The sequence below is a fragment of the Pinus tabuliformis genome, chromosome X (genome assembly GCF_031772625.1).
Source record: "Pinus tabuliformis cultivar Carrire ecotype Pingquan chromosome X, CPIR1, whole genome shotgun sequence".
In the NCBI taxonomy this organism is placed as follows: domain Eukaryota; kingdom Viridiplantae; phylum Streptophyta; class Pinopsida; order Pinales; family Pinaceae; genus Pinus; species Pinus tabuliformis.
The window spans coordinates 1323615967-1323639703 of record NC_142308.1 but is presented as its reverse complement, the minus strand read 5'-3'; the positions used below and the strand labels follow the sequence as shown (position 1 = coordinate 1323639703).

The 23737-nt window shown below is 41.1% G+C and overlaps 1 protein-coding gene across 4 annotated transcripts in view; it reads right to left on the bottom strand.

Annotated features, from left to right (window-relative positions):
• LOC149144963 (putative cyclic nucleotide-gated ion channel 20, chloroplastic) overlaps positions 1-23737 on the bottom strand; it is a 481236-nt gene that overhangs the window by 33183 nt on the left and 424316 nt on the right. For all 4 annotated transcript variants that reach the window (XM_089446392.1, XM_089446393.1, XM_089446390.1 and 1 more), the window contains one exon: positions 946-1192. In XM_089446392.1, the coding sequence (XP_089302518.1) occupies positions 946-1192 (247 nt within the window). The remainder of the gene's footprint in view (positions 1-945; positions 1193-23737) is intronic.

Here is a 23737-nt window from a genome sequence, read left to right as displayed (position 1 = left end):
AAGAAATTCATGACACAATGGACAACAATTACCATGGAAACTCAAAAAAGAAAATTAACTTTGAATGGTTGCTTAATCTTTATTTCTACAATTTCATGGTTTCAATGAAACACATGGCTCTCTGGGCCATTCAACAATTTACACAACCAATCCTTTTCTGCAAAAGAGGCTTTGTCATTCAATATCCAAAAAGATAAGGGAAAGGTGGGGTAATGGTAAGGCAAAGCATCCTTGTCCTTTCATTTCCGATTCATTTTTTTTCCTTTCATTTTTGCTTCCTTTTCTCATTTATCCTTTTTCATATATTCTTTTTCACTTACTTTCTTTAACACTGACATTGTCATTGTCTTGCTTTCACCCTCAATTATTGTGAGACTTTTATATACTAAGATTTTCATCGATCATTTCTTTTTATTTATTTCAGATTAATTTTCAAATTATCACTTTTTTCTTTGCTAGAATTAATTGAAGTAGTCTGTTTTCAATGGTAGCATTTGAAAAAGCAAGAATATTCATGCATCTTTTAACTCTCCAATCTGGAGAGAGAGCGATTGCTAATATTTAAGCTTTGAGGTACTCAAGCTACTTGCGGACTTGTGACAGCTTAAAGAATAACTTTAAGATTGAATATCCATTGAAAATCCAAACAATAAGGTTATAATTATGTAAAATGTTAAGATTAACCATCCTTAACCCAGTTGTAAATTCAGGTCAATGGACAGCCCAGTGACAAAGTCAACAGTTTTCTTTGATGTTAGAGATCCAGTGACCTGAACCTACAGTGGGTTTATGAGAGAAGATTGTGAATGGCTTCAAGACTCACAAATTTGAAACAATCGTGTTACTGTACACCTTGGAGAATTTAATAAAAATTAATAACACCAAGACTGATTTCAAAACAACTAAAAATATTGCATATATAGCAGGTCAGCAAACTATACTTACTTGATTGCATTGCAGCATTTTCGATACACCAGGTCAACAACTCCTCCCCGCAGAACTCCCCCTGATGAATTATAGCTCTAAAACCATCATCCCCAATACTCTCCAGCTTTCCACGTAAAATGAACAGCATTCTACCAATGGGATAATTCGTCCTCAGAATGATGCTGTCCTTAATATAAAACTTTTGACCCACTCTTTCACATATTGCATCAAGTACAATATCTTCCATAACTGTGAACAAGCGCACCTGTGCATAAACTTTATTAGTAATATTGCTCTCTGTAATGATCATTGAGAATTGAACACTCACCATAAAAGCATATAGTGTTCTTATTTAAGACTAGACAATATATAAATTGCAACCATCAGAAACTACTAGCAGAGTATTTGAAGGCAATAATTACTACTTTTATTTACTTTGGTACAAGTATATTGAGTGAACCATCAATGTACAGCAATTCCTTTTCAAAGTTCATTGTATTGGGTTCTCACATATAAAAAAGGCTGCTCTTGGTGTAACAAGGCGAACCTGCAAGATACAATTGCCATTTCAAAAATGTCCAGAAAACAAGGAATGATTAACCTGATAACGAATGTACAATTTTTACTGTATGAATGTATTCTCAAATGCAGGCCTGGAAATTGACCCGTAATTGGTAACATCTTTCGATGTTATTTAGGGGAATGGGATGACATTTTACATATGCCGAATTGGAGTCAGTTTGTCAATTGGTCAACAGCATAACTAAAGTATTAAACACAAAGTTGCATCTCTATTGCATATATATTCTTCAAATAATATACAGAACAACAATATCTGAAGGAGAAAATCTCGCTACATAAGAGGCAAAGAGTACGTAAGTTTAGGGTAGGTTTGCATCACGTAGAAGTGGGAACAGGGAAATGGAGGAATATTGTGTGAAAAGAGTTTGTCCTGTGTGCTATGTGCAAGAAAGGCAAAGTAGCAGATGAGACACACGGGAATACTCTACTGTCCAATATATTGGCACATATAATCGAAACACATTGAACATTTAATTCCAGATCTAATTTAATATTCCTAGTAGATTATTAATCCAGAAAATTAACTCTGAATAAGAAATACACTGAAATTTTAACTCAGAAGCTTTCAGCAAAATCAAACACATGAAATAATTGTCACACAAAAATCTACCCTCCAACTGAACCTTACATCATTAATCAAAATAGTGAGGGTTCTCTTCCCAGGAAAATGGCCCAGAAGAAATTTACAACTCATAGCAGAATTTTACACAAGATAAAAATTCCCTGTATGCTGTTGATAAATCCTGTTTTATGGAAGTGAGTGTATTAAGTTATGGTATGTTCTATGCTTAGTGCAATTTACTTCAATTTCTTCTTATTAGCCCAATGTCAATTTCATTGTTTAGCAATCACATTAACATAAAGTAGAATGCTGATAGAACATAAATAAATTGACAGAAGACAAGCCAAGACAAGAGACACCAGATGTGGCAACTAGCCAGGGACAAACCCCAATGTGGGGAAACCCTTTGATCAATTCTTCTATAATCTTCAATAATTCAGCAGAGAGAGAGATAGTACAAATATACAATTCTGTAATTTTATGACAACAGCAGCAAAACCCTAACCAGCAAAGTCAAAGCTGGTCAAACAAGTCAGATTTGACCTCCAATCAGCTTGGTCAATATCCTAGTCAACTCGGCCTCCAACAGGAAGAAGAGTCAACCCAAAACAGTCCAAAATTACAGTCAAACTTCAGTCAATGCTGGACAGATCTGCGGTCAACCTTTTGACAGTCAATACTGGTCAAACCTGAGGTCAGATCACCTCGGTTTGCATGCCAAAATCTGTGGCCTGCCAAGGAGAAGCAGCCACACCTAATCCACAGTCAAAGAGGAGTCCACGCTGGTCAACACTGGTCAAAGTACCTTCCTGCAGCCCTGGTCAAACTCGTTCAATGCAGCCCTAACCAGAAATCACTGTCCTTCCACACGTGTGAGAGATGCTGTTCTTTTATGCATATCCAATCAAGTAAGAAGAGAGAAGATGAGTGTTGAGATGATATAAGATGAGTGAATAATGCCACAAGGTGTCTTCTATTTATATGAATCATTGAGGATGTGTGCCACACATTTTATTGCTGGCCGACCTTGACAATTTGTCAAGTATATACAAATAAATTCATATCTCCATAAATACATGTCGGAATCGGATGATCATTAGATCAATCCTACACTTCTCAATGAGAGGAATCCAAGAAAAGTATCAATTGCCATAAATAAGATGACCCACATGGAGTTTGGCCCTGGTTGCCAAATTTAACACTCCCTCTCAACTACAGAGAACGCCATCTCCTAATCCATCTGTCCGTTGGAACTATCTCTGCCATCAAATGCCCTGCACTGCTCGGCTTTGCTCTGCTGAACTATGAAGAAGAAGAAATGATCGAGGATGTATCATACCATCCTCTACTGACCCGAAGTCAATCCTAGATAAAGAGAGTGCTCAATAGCGCTCTTACTGACCCGAAGTCAGTTCCAGAGAGTGTGTCATACCACTCTTACTGATCCCAGATCAGTTCCAAGAGAGAGTGAGCTATATCACTCTTATTGACCCAAAGTTAGTTCCAATTGATCCCAGATCAATGTCAGTCATCCTAGCATAGGGAGTACGGTAGATACACGATGCGTCCATCGGTACTACTATGGTCCCTAACCCCATTTCCCTACTCATTGGCCAAATGAGAGGTACTTCCCATGAGTCCCAGACTGCATAGGTAGGATGCCTCGACAAGAGAACCACTCATCTTGTCCATAAGAAGCCACGGGGTATCATAGGGGAAGGTTGGTACCTAATATCGATATGCTTGGAGCGATCATGAAATACGGGATTCTCGGATAATCGAATCCCACTCTGGTTGTCACAAAGGATCATGGTAGTATCCAATGTATATCCAAATAGCTCACTGAAGAGCTTCCACAACCAGACAGCTTCACAAGAGGCCCTACTCGCAACAATGTACTCTGCCTCAACGGTGCTTAAAGACATCGACTTCTGCTTCTTGCTCTTCTAGGATATCGAGGCAGAATCCAAAGAGAAACAACACCCAGAAGTGCTCTTTCGGTCCACCAGACTGCCTGCCCAGTCAGCATCGGTATATCCATGTAGCCTCACATCTCTGACATTCTATCTCAAGCCATGAGTGATTGAAGATATCTCAAAAGATTCTTTGCACCAATCCATTGTGAGTGGTGAGACTCAACCATATGTTGGCTCAACGTGTTGAATGCAAAACATATATCCGGATGGGAGTTCACCAAGAACATCAATGCTCCTATGAGTTGATGATACTCAATAGCATTTCCCAAAGCAGGTCCGACAACACTACCGCATAACTTCTTGAAGTCAAGATCCATCAGGGTAGTCAAGGGCTTGCAGTCCACCATACCGAATCTCTCCAACATCTTCACCACATATTTTCCATGAGATAGGAAAATCTCCCCTGGCTTCTGCCAAAATTCCAGCCCTAGGAAATAGTGCATCAGTCCTAGGTCCTTCATCTAAACTTTGGAAGCCAACTCCTTGTTACATTTATGAATGAGTGGGTCTGCACCTGTCAAAAAGAGGTCGTCAACATACAACAACAATATGAGAGGCTTATCATCTTCAACCTTAAAGTGAAGGTTTGGATTGGCTTCACTCTTAGTGAATCCTAGCTTCATCAAGTAGCTATCAATCCTCTCATACCAAGCTCGGGGTGCTTGCTTCAGCCCATAGAGGATTTTCTTCAACCTGCATACGTGAGATTCCCGATTATGAATCTCAAACCCCTCAGGTTGTTCTACATAGACTTCTTCTTTGATCGAACCATTCAAGAACGCAGTCTTGACATCCATCTAATGTAGGTTCCATCCTTGCGAAGTAGCAAGGGCTATGATCGAGCGAATGGTGGTGTATCAGGCAACAGGTGCAAATACCTCGTCATAATCTATACCTTCCTTTTGAGAGAAGCCATGAGCGACAAAACGAGCCTTATACTTTTCAGCACTTCCATCAGCTCCATGCTTTATTTTGTAAAGCCACTTCGAGGTGACAACGGTTTTGTCCTGGGGTCTGGGGACCACATCCCAGACATCGTTCTTCATGATGGACTCGTATTCCTCATTCATAGCATCCTTCCATACTTGATGCTTCACGGCTTCTTCAAACGATGAAGGCTCATTTTGAATGATCGTGCTCATAATGGTCAAGTATCCCTGATATCTGGTCGGCTTCTTACTTTCACGGAAAGTCCCTCTGGGTGTAATGTGTCCTTCGGCATCATCAAGTCTCCCCCTAAGCCATGAGGGCCTCTTCCTAGAAGAGGAAGGCTCTTGCGGAGGGGGATCAATAGGATCCATAGGTTCTTCCACTTTGGGCATCGCCTCATCTTTCTTTTCATCCGGCTTCCTGGTGTCAGCTTATTTAGTTTTACTTAGTATAGGAAGATTGTCAACCTTGCTAAGAGCCATATTTTCGTCAAAGGTGACATCATGACTAAGCTCAACTTCCCTTTGACCAGGCACATAGATTCTATAGCCCTTAGAATTTTCTCTATAGCCCACGAAGATTCCCTTATTTCCAGATGCACTCAATTTATTCCTTTTCTCTTTTGGCACATGAAAATATACAAGACTTCCAAAAATTCTAAAATGGGAGACATCAGGAATCTTGGAACCCAATGCTTGACGAGGGCATCGATTTTGAACATATATGGTGGTATTCGCAACTTCGGCCCATGGAAACTTCGGAAGCCTTTGACGATGGAGCATAGCACGAACAACTTCCACAATCATAAGATTCCTCCTTTCCGGCACACCATTCTGCTCAGGAGTGTATAGTGTTGTGGTCTCCCTCTTAATGCCAACCTCTTTGCAAAAGTCATGGAACTCATTGGATTCATACTCGGTCCCATTATCAGTCCTTAAGATCTGGATCTTTTTCTTGATTTGATTCTGATCAAGGCTTTGAAGTGATGGAACCAGGGGAACACTTCATCCTTCTTTCTCAAGAAGTATATCCACATCTTGCGAGAATAGTTATCTGTAAAAGTGAGATAATATAAATATCCTCCTAAAGAGTTCACAGGCATCATACCAGATATGTCGGAGTGAACCAACTGCAATATATCAGAAGTCTTGCTTGTTGAAGTTTCTAAATTTACTTAGTTTATAAACCCTTATGCACCTTTTCTGATTTATTCCTATCTACTTGTTAATTTTCCTTTAACAAGTTATTTACAAAGTAAATACTGAAAATAAACACTAGTGCATGCTCAACATATTACAGATCAACAACTAAAAGAAACAAGAACAAACACACCACATGACACCATTATTTTTGGACCAATGTCCCCGGAAAAACCCAATGCGGGAAAACCAATGTAGCTATCTGAGGGTTTTCTTATTAAACAATATCATAGTATAATCTGGGTGCCGAAACTGGCCTTACCCAACAGAGAATTTCCTTAGCAGCTATACCTCACAGTTTAAGAGAAATCTCCTGGAGATCACTTCCGGTAAATCATGGAGATCATCAGTAAAATGACATGGTTTAAACGAATAATCCAGGATGGATAACGAGGGACCAAATAGATGATAGAAAGAGATCTCTGCTCAAGAAAATCAAGAGATGGAAGAAATGGAGTCGCCACTTGAACAATGAATCTAATTCTAGGATCCAAAAAGCAACCAACAAGCAGATATGAGGGAGGCTTCTTATCTAGGAAAAATAAAAGAAATGAGTCACCACCCAAACAAGAAATGAACTGAAGATTAGTTGCTGATATGAGGAAAAATAAGGCGATGAAAAGATCCAAATGATGCCAAAAAATGTTGAGTCTGCCAGCTCAAATGAGTGATGAGAAATGAGAAGATGAATGTCATTTAAACACCAGGGACAGAAAAACCCTATCCCCGGCAACGACGTAAAAAAATGTTGTTGTACAGGTTGTCTGGGCAGCGCGGCAACACTCAGACTGGAGGCTGTCACCTTGATCCCCGATCCCTCCATTTAAGCCGTCTCCCGAGGCTAAGGGGGGTAGACCCTATGGGATGAATGAAGACCAACTGTGGACCAGTTGGTTTGGGAGACACAACAAAGTAATTTAGCACCTGATTGATTTTGGAAATTAGTGTACCAGTGCCTTATGGAGTTAATGATTAAATAATTGTTTATCAAAAGCTGCAGAAATATGAACTTTATAATTCCATGATTAACAATCATTTATCATCAAATAACCCAAGCAGAATGCAAGATATTCAACAAACACACAACGCCTTAAAAATGATCCAACAATTAAATTTCAAGAAAAATCAAATGCTTTAAATGATCATAAAATTTAAATGCTGACTAAATTCAAACAGTTAATCTCCAGATATAAACATTTAAGCACATTTAACTATAGTCTATACCACAATAGAAAAAAACTTTAAAAGGAATTTCCAATTTTTAATTAATCTTTTTTTAGAAATTTTTTAATTTTTTAAATATTTTTTATAATTTTTTAAATTCTAAGAATAGAACAAAACTAGAGTCTAAATTAATAAAATTTAAATCTAAATAAATCCTAAGGACTAACCCTATTTAACTTTTTATGAAATTTTTTATTTTTCATGAATGAAATAAAAAAATAAACCAAACCCAAAATTGCTTTTTATATTTTTTATATTTTATTTTTTTTATTATTATTAAAATCTAAATTTAAGCAAAATTAAATCTAAAGTCAAAGAGGTCTAAATCTAAAACTAAAACAAAAATTTAATAAATTTAAAACTAAAAAATAATCTAAACTAAAATCTAACTAAATGAACTAACACTCGGAAAATAAAACAAAACTTTTTTATTTTTATTTTATTTTACTCTTTTTTTATTTTTATCATTTTGATTTCTAAAACAAAATGAAACTTAAACAAAACCTAAGCCAAAAAGAATAAAATGGATCAACGGCTAAATGAAAATCAAATGGAAAAATAAACCTAATCCTAAACTATGCCAAGTAACATAAAGAAGGAAAATCGAATTTTTCATTTCAGTTATTGTTAAAAAAATTAAATAAAACGAAAATGAAATGAAATAAATCTAAAAGCTAAAACAGAATTTACGATTCTAACTAAAACTAAACTATACAAAGAACATACATTTAAATCAAAAGATGAAACTACTGTGCGTAATGTGTTGAACGCAGGTCAGCAAACTGGACAGCGAAGAAAAGAGCAACAACAGAGGATGCAGCATGGAATGGAGTAGAGGATTGCAAGTGCGGATATGGCTGCAGGTGATTTGAAGGGATTGCGGTTTTTTTTGTGTTTGCAGGTATGATGGCAGCAGCAAAGAAAAAAAAAATCGTGGATTTTTGGCAGTGTGGAAAAGTCGCTGCAATGTGGGCAGCAAGGGAATGCGGATTGCAGGCCTGGATAGTAGTGAGGGAGAAACAATAAAAAAATTTGAAGTGTTTTTGCTGCGTGTGCATACAGGTCTGAGGGAGTCCAATGGTGGCAGCGTGAAGGAGACGGATGATGATTTAAAATTGCGTTTGACAGTTCACTTGTAGGTTTGCGTGGAAAGCAAGGTTGGACAACATAATGGGGTTTGGATAAAGCTGCAAGGATGTATAGGATTTGTTTGCAGGTTTTGGTGCAGCGAAGGGGAGCTGGAGCTATGGCAACAATGGACGCAAGGATTTGGTGGTGGCTACAACAGCAAGAAAAAATTTCTAAATCTGCCAGAACAATAAAAACAATCCTGAAACCCTCAGAAGAATATTCGAATTCCAGAAATCAGATTTCACACATGTACTTTGGAATTTTTTAAATGAAACCCCAGGCAACATTGAAAAATGAAAACGCATGTAGCAAACCGTAGCCCAGAAACTTGATTGAAATTTTAAATCTTTCCTGCTCCAGATTGCCTGATGGAAACATTGAAAATTTCTCAAAACCTGTACCTGCAACCTGCAATGGCAAAAAACAGAGAACCCAAAAATAATATGTGTAGGAAACAAAACTGAAAACCCTAAATCAGCTAAATAATTACAGTATTTACAGATTAACGACTCTAAGCAGCCAAATTTATTGTTACACCACAGAAATATTTTCAGCATTTTAAACTTAATGTGAGGTGCTTCAGAAAACCCTTCATGCATCTGCAACAAAAATTCTAATGATAAGCCCGGGATTAAAACTCGCTGGGCTCTTTCAGAAAACACAATCCGGGAGTTGGCTGGTTCAACCGAAAACTTCCCCTAACGCCCGGTAAACTCAAAATTAAGGATATCCTGCACAGCGTAAATCAGCCATTAACATAGAGGGAGAAAACAACAGTGAAATTCAGATCAAATGGGGATACCTGCGATTATATTTTAGAAATTAAACTATCATTCAAACCCCAGAGATCAAACAAGATACCTGTGCCTAAATCAATCTTCATCAAGCTATCATCAATGGCTGAAAATAAAATTATGCAGAAAAATAAAACATCTTACAACACTTCCAGAAGAGTAACACTATCAAGATTTTCAACCCCAAAGTCTTTCTTTATTGCACAAAAAATGACTACAAGAGAGCTTTCTTTAGCACACGACTCTAAAATCGAATGATTTGAAATGACCCTTGACACCCTACTTAAAGGAAAATTTCCCGACGGCTAGTTCGAGTGATCCATTTCAAAACGATCTCGATCGTCGATGAGGAGCAAAATCTCTTTTAATCTCATCCGTCGAATGTTTAAATGCATTTTAATATATTAAAAAATTAAAATTCTGCATTTATTTACTCAAAACTTTGACTTATTATTATTTTATTATTGTATGTTATTTTTCAAATTTTTAATTTATTTTTTAAATTTTATTTTATTTTATTTTTTAGTTTTTTTTTATTATTATTTATATCTTTTATTTTTGGATCCTCGAACTTAGCCTTTGGAAAAATCACCTAAGACCTAGGACTTAGGACTTATGGGGGGATAAAGCATTTTCTAACCCTCAAGACACTTTACATCATGACTTTTACAATTTTACATCTCAAGGGGGAAAACCCATTTGACATAGACCCTCATAGACCACCCAGTTCTGCAACACAAATATAATATAGCAAATCAAGTAATTTGTAATAACCTAACCAAATAGTTAGAATTATTTCCAAATTACTTTTACATAGACTCGAAGCACACTAGGATTCCCCTAAGATTCTAATGACAAAATTCATTCCGGCTTTGGGGTTAGGCTGAAGGAAAACTCTGCCGATCATGGATCAGTGAGACAAAAGACCTTCCGGAACGTAGATTATCACTAGAAAATTAGGTTTGCCTAGGCAGTTTACATACATGACTCAGATCTGCAAAGATTATTTACAATTTACACATGCAAACTGGGTTTACAACATAACATGATCGGGTCGACGATGATTGTCGAATGGCACGGATACGTCGATCAAGCGCTATCCCTTTTGCGAAAAAGGGGGTGTACTGCTATGGGTAGTTGACATGTAGTGATCAACAAGCCCATTAATCGATAAAGAAGTGGAGTCCACAGAACAAGTCACTTCTGGAAATCTCTTGTGCTCGATTTTCAACTGAGTTGTGGTCGGTCAGACAAGCATATCATATATGGCCAGAAGACTTCCTAGAGTCACTACAAATTGTTATCAAATGCATTTTCTTTCCTGAAAGATACTTTGCAAAGGTTTTGAGGTTGGCAATAGACTTCTATGAAAATGCCATTACCTATTAAGGAATCTGCTTGACGTTTTAGGTATCGATGCTCTGGTAAGAAAGCAGCAATAGCTAGCAATAAGTTGGCTTTGTTATAAAACTAGCAGTAACTAGAATTCAGTGAAATGCCATACAGTTCACTACTTTGATGTGTTGGATACCTTAAATGTTAAAATTGGCAACTAGGGCCAAACTCCATGTGGGTCATCTTATGTATGGCAGCTGATATTTTTGTTGGATCCCTCTCATCGAGAGGTGTAGGATTGATCTAAGGATCATTTGATTTCGATAAGTATTCATGGAGTTACGAATTTATTTGTGTTATAAGACAATTCGTCAAGGTCGGCTAGCAACCAAATAACCCACACATGTGCTCCATGTTTTAGTATAAAAGGAGGTGATTTGATAATCATTTCTACACACACTTCACTCTTGATTTCTTTCCAATTGTTCTGGGTTTTAGTGGAAGAGAAATCCAAGAGAGGAAGCCCTAAAACGCAGAAGGTAAGGAGCCCTAGTATGAAGCCCTAGACACAGTCCTAAGGAGGATGCCCTAACGCAGTCCTAAGGAGGATGATCTAGCAACAATTCAAGGGAGGAGACCCTACTTCTATATGCTGCCTAAAGGAACCTAGGCGCAGTACTAGGATGGAGAAATCACACGATGGAGGAGGCCCTACTCACGTAGATCTAATATGCCCTAACCGCAGGTCTGCCCAACCCTAACCGCAGGTCTGTTCAAGCCCTAGCCGCAGGTCTATTGAGGTGTCTTGGGTGCAAGAAAGGGCAACAAGAAGAGGCCAAGGCAACAAGGGAGTTAAGGTCTATTTCAGGGCTAACTAAGTTGCCGTTAGACCGAGGAGCTGAGCTTGGAGGTCGAGTTGAAGAAGGGTGAACGCAGGACTGTTTGGGGCAGCGAAAAGGTAAGGGAATTCTGTTTTGAGTGGGCTGTAGGTGACAGCGTGGGACTGTGGTAGGCCACAGACCTAACCACTTCAAAACAGGGACAACATGGAGAGGTTTTGGGTCAGATTTGTGCCCAGAACAACAGCATGTATGTGGAGGACTCTTCTTTAGTAGGGCCACAAAGATTAAGATCCATTTTGGTGTATAGTTAAGGGCTGTTGCAGCATGACCAGATGCCCTAACTAGTCACAGTATAAACAGCAGTTATGGCATGGCACAATTGATGGGACAACAACAATACAATTGGGACAACAATTATGTCATGGCACAATTATTATAGCAGTTTTGATGGGACAGCAACAATAGCCAATTGGGACAGCAGTACAGTAAGCAAGATGCACGGGCAACATGCTAGCAATGATAGCATGATAGCAGCAATGTTACAATGATGGCATGGGACAACAATGTAACAATGGGACAACAACAAAGGCATGCTTACAATGAAATAGTAGTATGGTAAGCAAGGTGCAGTAAGCACATGGTGGCAAGCATGTTGTAGCAAGCACATGGGATAGTATGGCAAACACCGTGCAACAATGGCAAATGATGGTACATGATGCAGTACAACGATGGGTACAGTCATGATTGATGAAGCATGATGAGATGCAGCATAGTGATGATGGGTGCAACATGGTGTAGCACAGTGAGGTGTGGCATGATGATGAGGAGTAACACAATGATAGGTGCAACATGATGATGGAGTCACCTAGGAAAATCAGTTGAAGCAGCATGTCTTCAACTGAGTTCAACTACCTCATGTATCATCTACTTAGAGATGATCTATGCTCTTATTTAAATAAGTCAAAGTGTTGACTTCTGTTGTAAATGTACTCTCTCTCTCCCTGTGCTGAACTATTGAAGAACATATAAGAAGAATTTATCAAGGGTTTCCCCACATTGGGGTTTGTCCCTGGCTAGTGCCACATCTTGTGTCCTCTTGTCTTGGCTTGTCTTCTGCGATCTATATTTATGTTCTATCTGCAATTTACTTTAATGCTGATGTGATTGCTAATCTGAGAAAGATATTGAGCTAACTGTGAAAATGGAAACAAATTGCTCTAAGCATAGAACATACTTAAAATTAACATGGTATCAGAGGTGAGGTGAAGACAAAGCCCAAGCAAGAGTGAAAGAGCAATCACCGAAGACAGTTGGGAAAGGACAAAAGGATCAATGGATTCCTCATCCCTCTTCAAATTCACCAAGGGTGAAGTCGAAGAAGAGAACATTATCAGAATGGCGCAACGAAAGCTTCTGATGGCCTACCTAAAGATCACTTCAATGGAAAGTCCGAATCTAAGGATGGAAGGAAAGGCAAATGCCTTGTTTGTAATAAGTTCAGCCATTATATAAAGGAGTGTCTGAATGGTAGGGAAACATCACTTGATGATGATAACAATCATTCCAGGGACATCTTCAATGGTCAAAGGAATGAAAAATAATGTAGGCCATCAAGGAAACAACCGACTCTTCAAAGAAAGCAAGAAACCCCAGGTATGAAGGATCAAATGTTGTTATCTTGTATTGGCCCTCTCCTTCAGACTCTTTGGGAATCTGGCTTATTGATTGTAGTGCTTCAAGGCACTTCATCGGATAGAAGGGTGCTCTCTCTAATTTGGTAGAGATGGAAACAATCGTGGGATTATACTTGGAGTCGATGCCACCTATCTCGGAAAGGGTGTAAGGAATGTTACCCCTCAATTGAATGAGGGTAACTCTATTCATTTACAAGAATCTCTTTTATGTACCTGATTGCAAGAAGAACTTGGTGGCAATGGAAATCAAAGGTTTCAGGATGACATTCATCGATGGAAAGGTACGTTTTTGAAAATGGAATTTTCAAAGATGATTTTGAGTTTAGGGTTGGCAATTTGTATCCAGTTACAGGATGGTCCATTGGTGACCATGTTAGTTGACACATCTCATCTATAGCACCGGAGGCCTGCTTATTATGGGGCCCTACCCAATGTGAATCAGATGGTGACAGGGGTGCTTGAATTCAAGAAGAGCATGAAGGTACATGTCTCAGATGTACCGAAGGAAAATATTACTAGGGGACCATTTCCCTCATGTAGCAGGTCCACAGGTTTGGAACAACCCGAGGGGTTTGAGATTCAAGATCGGGAATCTCATGTATGCAGGTGGAAGAAAGCCCTCTATGGCTTGAAGCTAACACCCCGGGCTTAATATGAGAGGATTGATAGCTGTCTGATGAAGCTGAGATTCACTAGGAGTGAAGCCAATCCAAACCATTCCTTGAAGGTTGTGGATGATAGACCTCTCATACTGGCACCTTATGAGGACGACCTCTTTCTGAAGGTGAAAACCCTCTCATTTGCAAAAGTAAGAGGGAGTTGGATTCCGGATTTGGAATGGTGAACTGCAAGCCTGTGACTACCTTGATGGTGCTTAACTTTCAGAAATTGTGGTAGTGATGCCGGACCAGATTTGGGAAATCACTCTAAGTTCCATAAACTCATTCACATTGATATTCTTAGTAAACTTTCGTCCGAATACATGTTTTGCAGTTAGCATGTTCGGCTCATATTTTGGTTGAGCCTCACTAGATTGGTGCCAAGAATCTTCACAGATATCTTCAGGGCACAATCTCTCATGGATTGAGATAAGCTGCCAGAAATATGAAGCTGCATGATTATTCGAATGCTGACTGGATAGGCAGTGTGGAGGATCTCAAGAGCACTTCTGAGTGTTGATTCTTTTTGGGTTCTGCACGATATCCTGGATGAGCAGGAAGCAAAAGACGGTTGCTTTGAGCACCGCTGAGGCCGAATACATAGCTACGAGCATGACCTCATGTGAAGCTGCCTAGTTACGGAAGCTCTTCAGTGAGCTGTTTGTACACATGATGGATACCACCGTGATCTTCTGTGTCAACTAGAGGGGGATTTGACTATTGAGGAATCTCGTATTCTATAATTGCTCCAGCATATAGACATCAGTGCTACCTTATCTGGGATATGGTACATCGATGAGCCAGAAGGCTCCATCGCATTGAGATTGATGTACAGGTCACAGACATTCATTGGAAGCCCCAGGGAAAGGTCAAATTTGTGACTTCCCGAATGACTTTGAGTCGTTGAGAGACCCTCTTATGAGTGTCCTGCATGATGCATGTGTTGAGCTCTGCGAGCTCCAGGGGGCTTGGGGTACTTCTTGGAGCAATAGGCAACCATAGGGCGACTCACCCTCCCCTAATGGTGCACTGTGTACAGGGTGAATGGTTCAGCCTTCCTATGTGATACCTCGTGGTGACTTATGGACAAGATGAGTGGTTCTCTTGTCGAGGCATCCTACCCATGCAGTTTGGGACTCATGGGAAGTACCTCTTATCTGGCCAATGTGTAGGGAAATGGGGTTGGGGACCAGAGTAGTACTATCGATGGACGCATCGTTGTTTCTACCGTACTCCCTATGCTAGGATGACCTCCATTGATCTGCGATCAGTATGAGTGGTTTGAGACACTCTCTTTTGATATTGATTTAGGATCAATTGGAACTAACTTCGGGTTAGTAAGAGTGACATAACTCACTCTCTTTGGGAACTGATCTTGGATCAGTAAGAGTGGTACAACACACTCTCTTCATATGGAACTGACTTCAAGTCAGTAGAGAATGGTATGAGACATTCTCGATGAATTCTTCTTTATCATGGTTCAACAGAGCAGTGCAAGGCACTGATGGCAGAGATAGTACAGTCTCGCAGATGGATCAGTGGATGGAGTTCGCACTAGTTGAGAGGGAGTGTTAAAATGGGCAACTAGGGCCAAGCTCCATGTGGGTCATCTTATTTATGGCAGCTGATATTTTTCTTGGATCCCTCTCATCGAGAAGTGTAGGATTGATCTAAAGATGATCCTATTCCGATAAGTATTCATGGAGTTATGAATTTATTTGTGTTTTAAGACAATTCGTCATGGTCGGCCAGCAACCAAATAACCCACACATGTGCTCCACATTTTAGTATAAAAAGAGGTGACTTGATAGTCATTTCTCACACACTTCACTCTTGATTTCTCTCCACTTGTTCTGGGTTTTAGTGGAAGAGAAATCTAAGAGAGGAAGCCCTAAAACACAGAAGGTAAGGAGCCCTAGTATGAAGCCCTAGACGTAGTCCTAAGGAGGATGATCTAGCAACAATTCAAGGGAGGAGACCCTACTTCTATGCGCTGCCTAAAGGAACCTAACCGCAGCCCTAGGATGGAGAAATCACACGATGGAGGAGGCCCTACTCACGCAGATCTAATCTGCCCTAACTACAGGTCTGCCCAGCCCTAACCATAGGTCTGTTCATGCCCTAGCAGTAGGTCTATTGAGGTGTCTTGGGTGCAAGAAAGGGAAGCAAGAAGAGGCCAAGGTAGCGAGGGAGTTAAGGTTGATTTGTGGTAGCATCGGATGTGCTCTAGCCTAGTGTTTTTAAACCTGGTCAGCTCGGAACCAATTCGGCTGAGTTGGTTCGAGTCGGTCAAAAAAAAATTGACCTGGCCATTGAACTAGTTTGGCCGGCCCGGTTAATACCGAGTCGGTCTAGTCCGTATCAACCTAGCTGGGTTGCAGGCAGTCGCCAGTGAACCCCAAAAAACCGCTTTTTTTTCTTTTCCGAGTGTGGGGGATTCCCTAGGCTTCCCTGTCTGACTCATGGGTTTACCTGTCTGACTCTGATCCCTAGTATTGATATGCTATTCATGATATGTTAAATTCTTAAAGTAAAATTGACATCCTTTTACTTAAATTTTTAACATTACCATGAAATGACTCAGGATGTTTGAGAGTGGTTCCGGCCTCATTGGATTTCATATGGAGAAAGTAGAATTTTAGATTTCATTCAAAATCCAGCAGACTTATCAGTTTTTCAGGATTTCAGGATTGGGGGATTGCAATGTTTCCATTGAATTTTCTCATGTATTAGGGTATGGAACTCATATTTAATCAAGAGCACCAATCCCTCTATGTACCTTGATGTTAGTGACATTGGTTGTCAAACTCCTCTGGGATTCACTCCCAAAGTAGGAGCTTCTGAAAATGTCGCTCCCGCTCCCCTCTTTCACTCCCGCTCCCAAGTAACACTGAGCCAGATGATGTTGGAAACTCTAGCAGTAGCCAGTAGTACTGGTCACAGACTTTTGTTGTAGAGGCCATTTCTAGCCTCCTTGGTTGTGTTTTTGTTTTGATCTCTATATCATCATCGCGTATGTATTGGACAGTGCACTGGGTGCCATTCTGATATAATGGATATATTCATGAGCCTACTTTGATCATATGTTGTCTTCTATCTATATTCTAATGCTGTGCGTTTGGAAATATGAATGAAAATCTTTAAAATTATGTGTTTTTATAAAAAATAAATATTTAATGTATTTTTTACAACAACCGAGTCATTGAAATCAAGCCGGTCGAGTCGATACCGAGTCGGAGTCGACCCTGGGCCGAGTCAGAGTCGGAGTTAGAGTTTTAAAACATTGCTCTAGCAAGAAATTTGGTGGAGAGGCTGGGGCACATGAGATCTCCAATACCCAAAAAGGGTTTGGGTAGATTCTAAACAGTTTAGGAGATATTAAAATAATTAATATTTTTAATGGAGTCCCTAAGTTTAAACTTAGGGAAATTAAAATATTAATGTGGATTAATATAAAACTGTGTTAGAATGGTCCAAAAGACATGGATCAAGCGAGATCTAATCTTAGCCGTTGATTAGGGGCTTAATCTCGATCATTCATATATCAACAAGAAAAGTATAAGAGAAGGCTTAAGGGTCACTTGGAGAGTACACCAGATGATCTGTCATTCTATTCTCTAGAGTGGGTTTGCTAAGAGAGATAGAATCAGTGATCAAAGTTGCAGCTGAGAGGCAGTGAGTACAAAGAGACAAAGAGGCAGAGATAGTGCTGGGAGATCAGCACAGGAGCCAGAGAGAGTGACGCAGTGCAGCCAGGGCTCACGTAGGGCCATGTAGAGGCAGCCAGGAGCTACGCAGTGCTTCAGAGAGGCCAATGTTGCTGACGCAGAGGGCCAAAAGGCTAACGCAGGGCCTCCTGAGGGTGACGCAGGGCCAGCGTTGGGTAGAGAGAGGCTGACGCAGTCCAGAAAGGCAGACACTGGGGTTTCTGGGGAAGATTGGAGCTGAGGAGCTGCTAGAGGGTTTACTTGGGGTTTCAGCCAGGACATTTGTCTCGGACTGAGAGGTACTATTACCAAGAGAATTCTTTGTTGGGTAAGCCAGATTTGGCACCCAGATTGTACTCTGAAATTTCTTAATAACAAAACCCTCTGATAGTTGCACCGGTTTTCCCACATTAGGTTTTTCCGAGGACATTGGTCCAAAAATAACGGTGTCATTTTGTGTGCTTGTTTCTGTTTCCTTTAGTTGATGATTTGTAATATGTTGAGCATGCACTAGTGTTTATTTTCAGTGTTTACATCGTAAATAACTTGTTAAGTAACAGAACAAGTAGGTAGGAATAAATTAGTAAAGTGCATGGAGGGTTTCTAACTAGTAGACTTAGAAACTTCAACATTAAGGCCTATTTTAGGGCTAACCGAGTTGTTGTTAGAAGATCGAGGAGCTAAGCTTGGAGGCCGAGTTGAAGAAGGGTGAACGCAGGACTGTTTGGGGAAGAAAAAAGTTAAGGGAAGTCTGTTTTGAGTGGGATGTAGGCGACAGTGTTGGACTGTGGTAGGCTGCAGACCTAACTACTTCAAGACAGGGACAATGTGGAGAGGTTTTGCGTCAGATTTGTGCCTAGAACAACAACATGTTGTTGATTTGGGGTAGCATCGGATGTGCTCTAGCCACAAAATTTGGTGGAAAGGTTGGGGTGCATGAGATCTCCAACACCCAGCAAGGGTTTGGGCAAATTCTAAATAGATCAGGAGATATTAAAATAATTAATATTTTTAATGGAGTCCCTAAGTCTAAACTTAGGGAAAATAAAATATTAATGTGTATTCATATGAATTTGTATTAGAGTGGTCCAAAAGACATGGATCAAGCCAGATCTAATTTTAGCCATTGATTAGGGACTTAATCTCGGCCGTTGAATCGTCAATAGGAAAAGTATAAGAGGAGTCTTGAGGGTCACTTAGAGATTACACCAGATGATCAGTCATTCTGTTATCTAGAGCGGGGTTTGCTAAGAGAGATAGAATCAGTGATTGGGAGAGCAACTGAGGGGCATTGAGTACAGAGAAACAGAGAAGGCAGAGATTGTGCGGAGAGAGCAGCGCAACAGCCAAGGAGGGTGACGCAAAGCCAACAAGGGCTCACGCAGGGCCACGCAGAGGCAGCCAAGTGCTACGCAAAGCACCAGAGGGGCCAGCGCAGCTGATGCAGGGCCTCCTGGGGCTGACGCAAGCCTAGAAACGCTGACACAGGGCTAGCGTGGGACAGAGAGGGGCTGACGTAGTCCAGATTGGGCAAGATGCTGGGGTTGCAAGAGCAGTTTTGTGCTGAGGAATTGTCGGAAGCATTTCCTGGGGATTCAGCCAGGAGATTTCTCTCAAACTATGAGGTATAACTGCTAAGGAAATTCTCTGTTGGGTAGGCCAATTTCGACACCTAGATTGTACTTTGATATTGCTTAATAAGAAAACACTCAGATAGCTGCACCAGTTTTCCCGCATTGGGTTTTTCTGGGGACATTGGTCCAAAAATAATGGTGTCATGTGGTGTGCTTGTTCTTGTTTCTTTTAGTTGTTGGTCTGTAATATGTTGAGCATGCACTGGTGTTTATTTTTAGTATTTACTTTATAAATAACTTGTTAAAGAAAAATAATAAGTAGGTAGGAATAAATCATAAAAAGTGCATGAAGGATTTCTAAACTAAGTAAACTTAGAAACTTCAACACACGTATGTGGAGGACTCTTCTTTAGTAGGGCCGTAGAGATTAAGAGCCATTTTGGTGGATGGTTAAGGGTTGTTGCAGCATGACCAGATGCCCTAACCAGTGACGATATAAACAACAATTTTGGTGTTGGAATTTCTAAGTCTAACTGTTAGAAACCCTTCATGTACTTTTCTGATTTATTTCTGTCTACTTGTTATGATTAATTAACAAGCCATTTACCATGTAAATACTGAAAATAAATACAAGTACATGCTCAACACATTACAGATCATCAATTGAAGGAAACAAAACAAGCACACAAGTGACACTGTTGTTTTTGGACCAATGTCCCCGGAAAAATCCAATTGGGGAAAATCGGTGCAGCTATCTAAGGGTTTTAATTATTAAGCAGTTTCAGAATACAATCTAGGTGCCAAAAGTGGCTCAACCAACAAAGAATAATCTCGGCACCAGAACCTCTCAGTCGGAGACAAATGTTCCGGCTGAAACCCTGGATGAACACTCTAACAACTCCCAACCCTAATTTGTGCCACAAAACCCCAGTGTCAGCCTCTAGGGATTATGTTAGCCTTTTTTGGCCCAGCGTCACCCTAGCTCACCCTACGTTAGTCTCTGGAGGCACTACGTCAGCCCTTAGAGCCTCTGCGTCATCGACATTGGCTCTCTGAGGCACTGCCCAGCTCTTGGTTGCCTCTGCGTGAGCCCTGGCTGACTCTACGTGAACCTTTGGTTGGCTCTGTGTCCCTCTCTTCCAGCTTCTGCGCTAATCCTCCCGGTACTATCTCTGCCTCTCTACTTCTGTTTTAACTGCCCCTCAGCTGCAACTCTAATCACTCCTTCGATTTCCTCAGCAAGCCCAACCCCAGAAAATTGAATTCTTGATCAACTCGGTGTATCCTCCAAGTGACCCTCAAGCCTCCTCTTATACTTTTTTCATTGACAATTCAACGACCGAGATTAAGTCCCTAATCAACAGTTAAGATTAACTCTAGCTTGATCCATGACTTTTGGACCTTTCTAACACAGTTTTATATTAATTCACATTAATATTTTATTTTCCCTAAGTTTATACTTAGGGACTCCATTAAAAATATTAATTATTTCAATATGTCTCAAACTGTTTAGAATCTGCCCAAACCATTTATGGGTATTTGAGATATCATGTGCTTTAGCCTCTCCACCAATTTTCATGGCTAGAGCACATCTGATGCTACCCCAAATCAGCAATCCCTCTTAGCGAGGACTGTGCTCTAGTAATACTCCTCACTGAGCATCACCCTGATCATCGGGCATCAGTCCCTGTGTTGATGCTAGGACTGCTGCCCAACATCCTCTGCACTGCTGCATCATGTACTACTTCCCATGGCCTTGCCACTGCCACTACTACATTTGTATGACAGCCCCTCTCATCATGTTGCCCATAGCACTACCATTGCTAACTGCTGCACTGCAACTCTGTTATTGAGAAGTAAGTAACTGATCTCCCAACTCTAACATCTCTGTTAGGCTAGAAACACCCTCGATGCTAAATCTCCCTCTGTCGTTGACAAGTGCCCCTTCTCTGACCTTTGCGCTGCTGCAACAACTCCATGCATCTCGCATTGCTGCCTCACGCTGTCCTGGGAATCCTGCACTATAGCTCCCTCTGTCGCTCCATTCACATCCGTCTCTACTGACATCCACCAGTACTGCTACTCTTCGGGGCTCTCGTAGCAAGGTATAATCCAAGAGGTTGGGTATCTCGAGGATCCTGCCCCTCATCGCCTGTAGTCTGTTTGAATACAGCTCGATGTCTCCCCGCTTCCTCTCAAGTGGTGCATGAGCACTCATGGCACAGTCATCATCTATTTCCACTTCCTTCTCCGCCCTTGCTGGCGCAGCCCTGGTCTTGGAAGCCTCTCCCTTGCTCTTCTTCCTTGGACACTGGGTCGCATAATTACCCAGTTCCCCATAGTGGAAGCATTTGACCTTGGAGAGGTCCTTTCGTTTCTCCTGCTTTCCCTCAGATGCTAGGGCAGCATCCACCTCCTCCTTCTTGATTCTGACCCCCTTGCCGCTGCTTCCTGCCTTGGTCAGCCTTCTGATCTCTTCTTGGCGAAGAGCCACCCACATTTCCTCCCAATCTGGAAGGGTCGCCCTGCCCAGTATGCTCTGGACAAACACCTCCCAGTCTTCTAAGACTGCGTTCAAGGCTGTTCTCACCATCAATTCTTGATCCAGCATGGCCCCTATGGAAGTCAATTGATCCCAAATCTCCTTCAATCGACCGAGGAAAGTGTCGATCTGTTCTCCCTTCTGCATTTGGTATAACCACAACTGATTTTCTAGTGGCATCTTCTTCTGCACGGAAGTACGCTGATACAACTTTGTTAGGGCCTCCCACATCTCATTTTGTGTATTCTTCTCGACAATATGTGGTACTACATGGTCCTTGACCCCGTCAAGGATGATGCTTTTAGCCCTTGCCAGTGCATCCTTGTACTTATCGTTATCAGCCAGGTCAACTGAGACTGCTATTGTCCTTAAGAACAAGTGCGTGAGACGGTTCCTGTCTAGAACGGATAAGATTCTGGCCTTCCAGACAATGAAGTTTGAGGCTCCGTCCAGTCTGTCCTGGTCTCTTACCCCGTTCACTGCCATATCGCTGTTCCTCTACTTCCCTCCTGGAAGTTCCTAGTGTGACTCCCTCTGAGCCTCGATTTCCCTCCTGGAAACCCTTCTTCCAATTTTGAGATGCCCCCACTCCGATCGTTAGTGCAACTGCACCACTGATCCGAATTTCTTGGCTAGAAGTCCTTGGCAACAACTCCCTCCTTCTTGGTCTTGCCCTGTTAGGTACTATTCTGACTACAGTACCCCACCAGCTTCACTCTGCAACTTACCGACAGCCTCCTAAGCCCCAACAAACTGAAGGTTAGAGCTTTTAGGCTCTACGCAATCCCGCCACCAACAAAATCCACACCTCCTGGCCACAGGGGTCAATCCTTCCTGACAGAGAAAGATGACCAGGCACTGTGTAGGTCGAGTCTACTCCCCTCTGCCACTGCGTTGATCCTCTTCTCGGGTCAATCTTGATGACGCAGGCACTGTGTCACCCCTTCCTTGCTGCTTCTCTACTAGGAACAACTTCTGTCACTCGGGACAATTGTTTTCTATTGCTGCTGCTCTGCTCGGCTGATGTCCTCAGTTCTCTTGTGATCTGTAACCACACTCTGATACCATGTTGGAATTTCTAAGTCTAACTGTTAGAAACCCTTCATGTACTTTTCTTATTTATTTCTGCCTACTTGTTTTGATTAATTAACAAGTTATTTACCATGTAAATACTGAAAATAAATACAAGTACATGCTCAACACATTACAGATCATCAACTGAAGGAAACAAAACAAGCACACAAGTGACACCGTTGTTTTTGGACCAATGTCCTCAGAAAAACCCAATGCGGGAAAACTAATGCAGCTATCTGAGGGTTTTAATTATTAAGCAGTTTCAAAATACAATATGGGTGCCAAAACCGCCTCACCCAACAAAGAATAATCTTGGCACCAGTACCTCTCAGTCGGAGATGGATGTTCCAGCTGAAACCGTGGATAAACACTCCGACAGCTCCCAGCTCCAATATGCCCCACAAAACCCTGGCGTCAGCCTCTAGGGACTGCGTCAGCCCTTTCTGGCCCAGCATCTACCCAACTCTACCCTAGCTCGCCCTGCGTCAACCTTTATAGGCACTACGTCAGCCCTTAAAGCCTCTGCGTCACCCACGCGGGCTCTTTGAGGCACTGCGCAGCTCTTGGATGCCTCTGTGTGAACCTGTGGCTGGCTCTGCATCCCTCTCTCCCAGCTTCTGCACTAATCCTCTCAGTGCTATCTCTGCCTCTCTTCTATATTCACTGCCCCTCAACTGCAACTCTAATCACTCCTTCGATTTCCTCAGCGAGCATGGCCCCAGAAAATCGAATTCTTGAACAACTCGGTGTATCCTCGAGGTGACCCTCAAGCCTCCTCTTATACTTTTCTCGTTGACAATTCAACAATAGAGATTAAGTCCTCAGAGGCTAAGATGAACTCTGGCTTGATCCATGACTTTTGGACCTTTCTAACACAGTTTTATATTAATTCACATTAATATTTTATTTCCCTAAGTTTATACTTAGGGACTCCATTAAAAATATTAATTATAGTAAATCTCCCAAACTGTTTAGAATTTGCCCA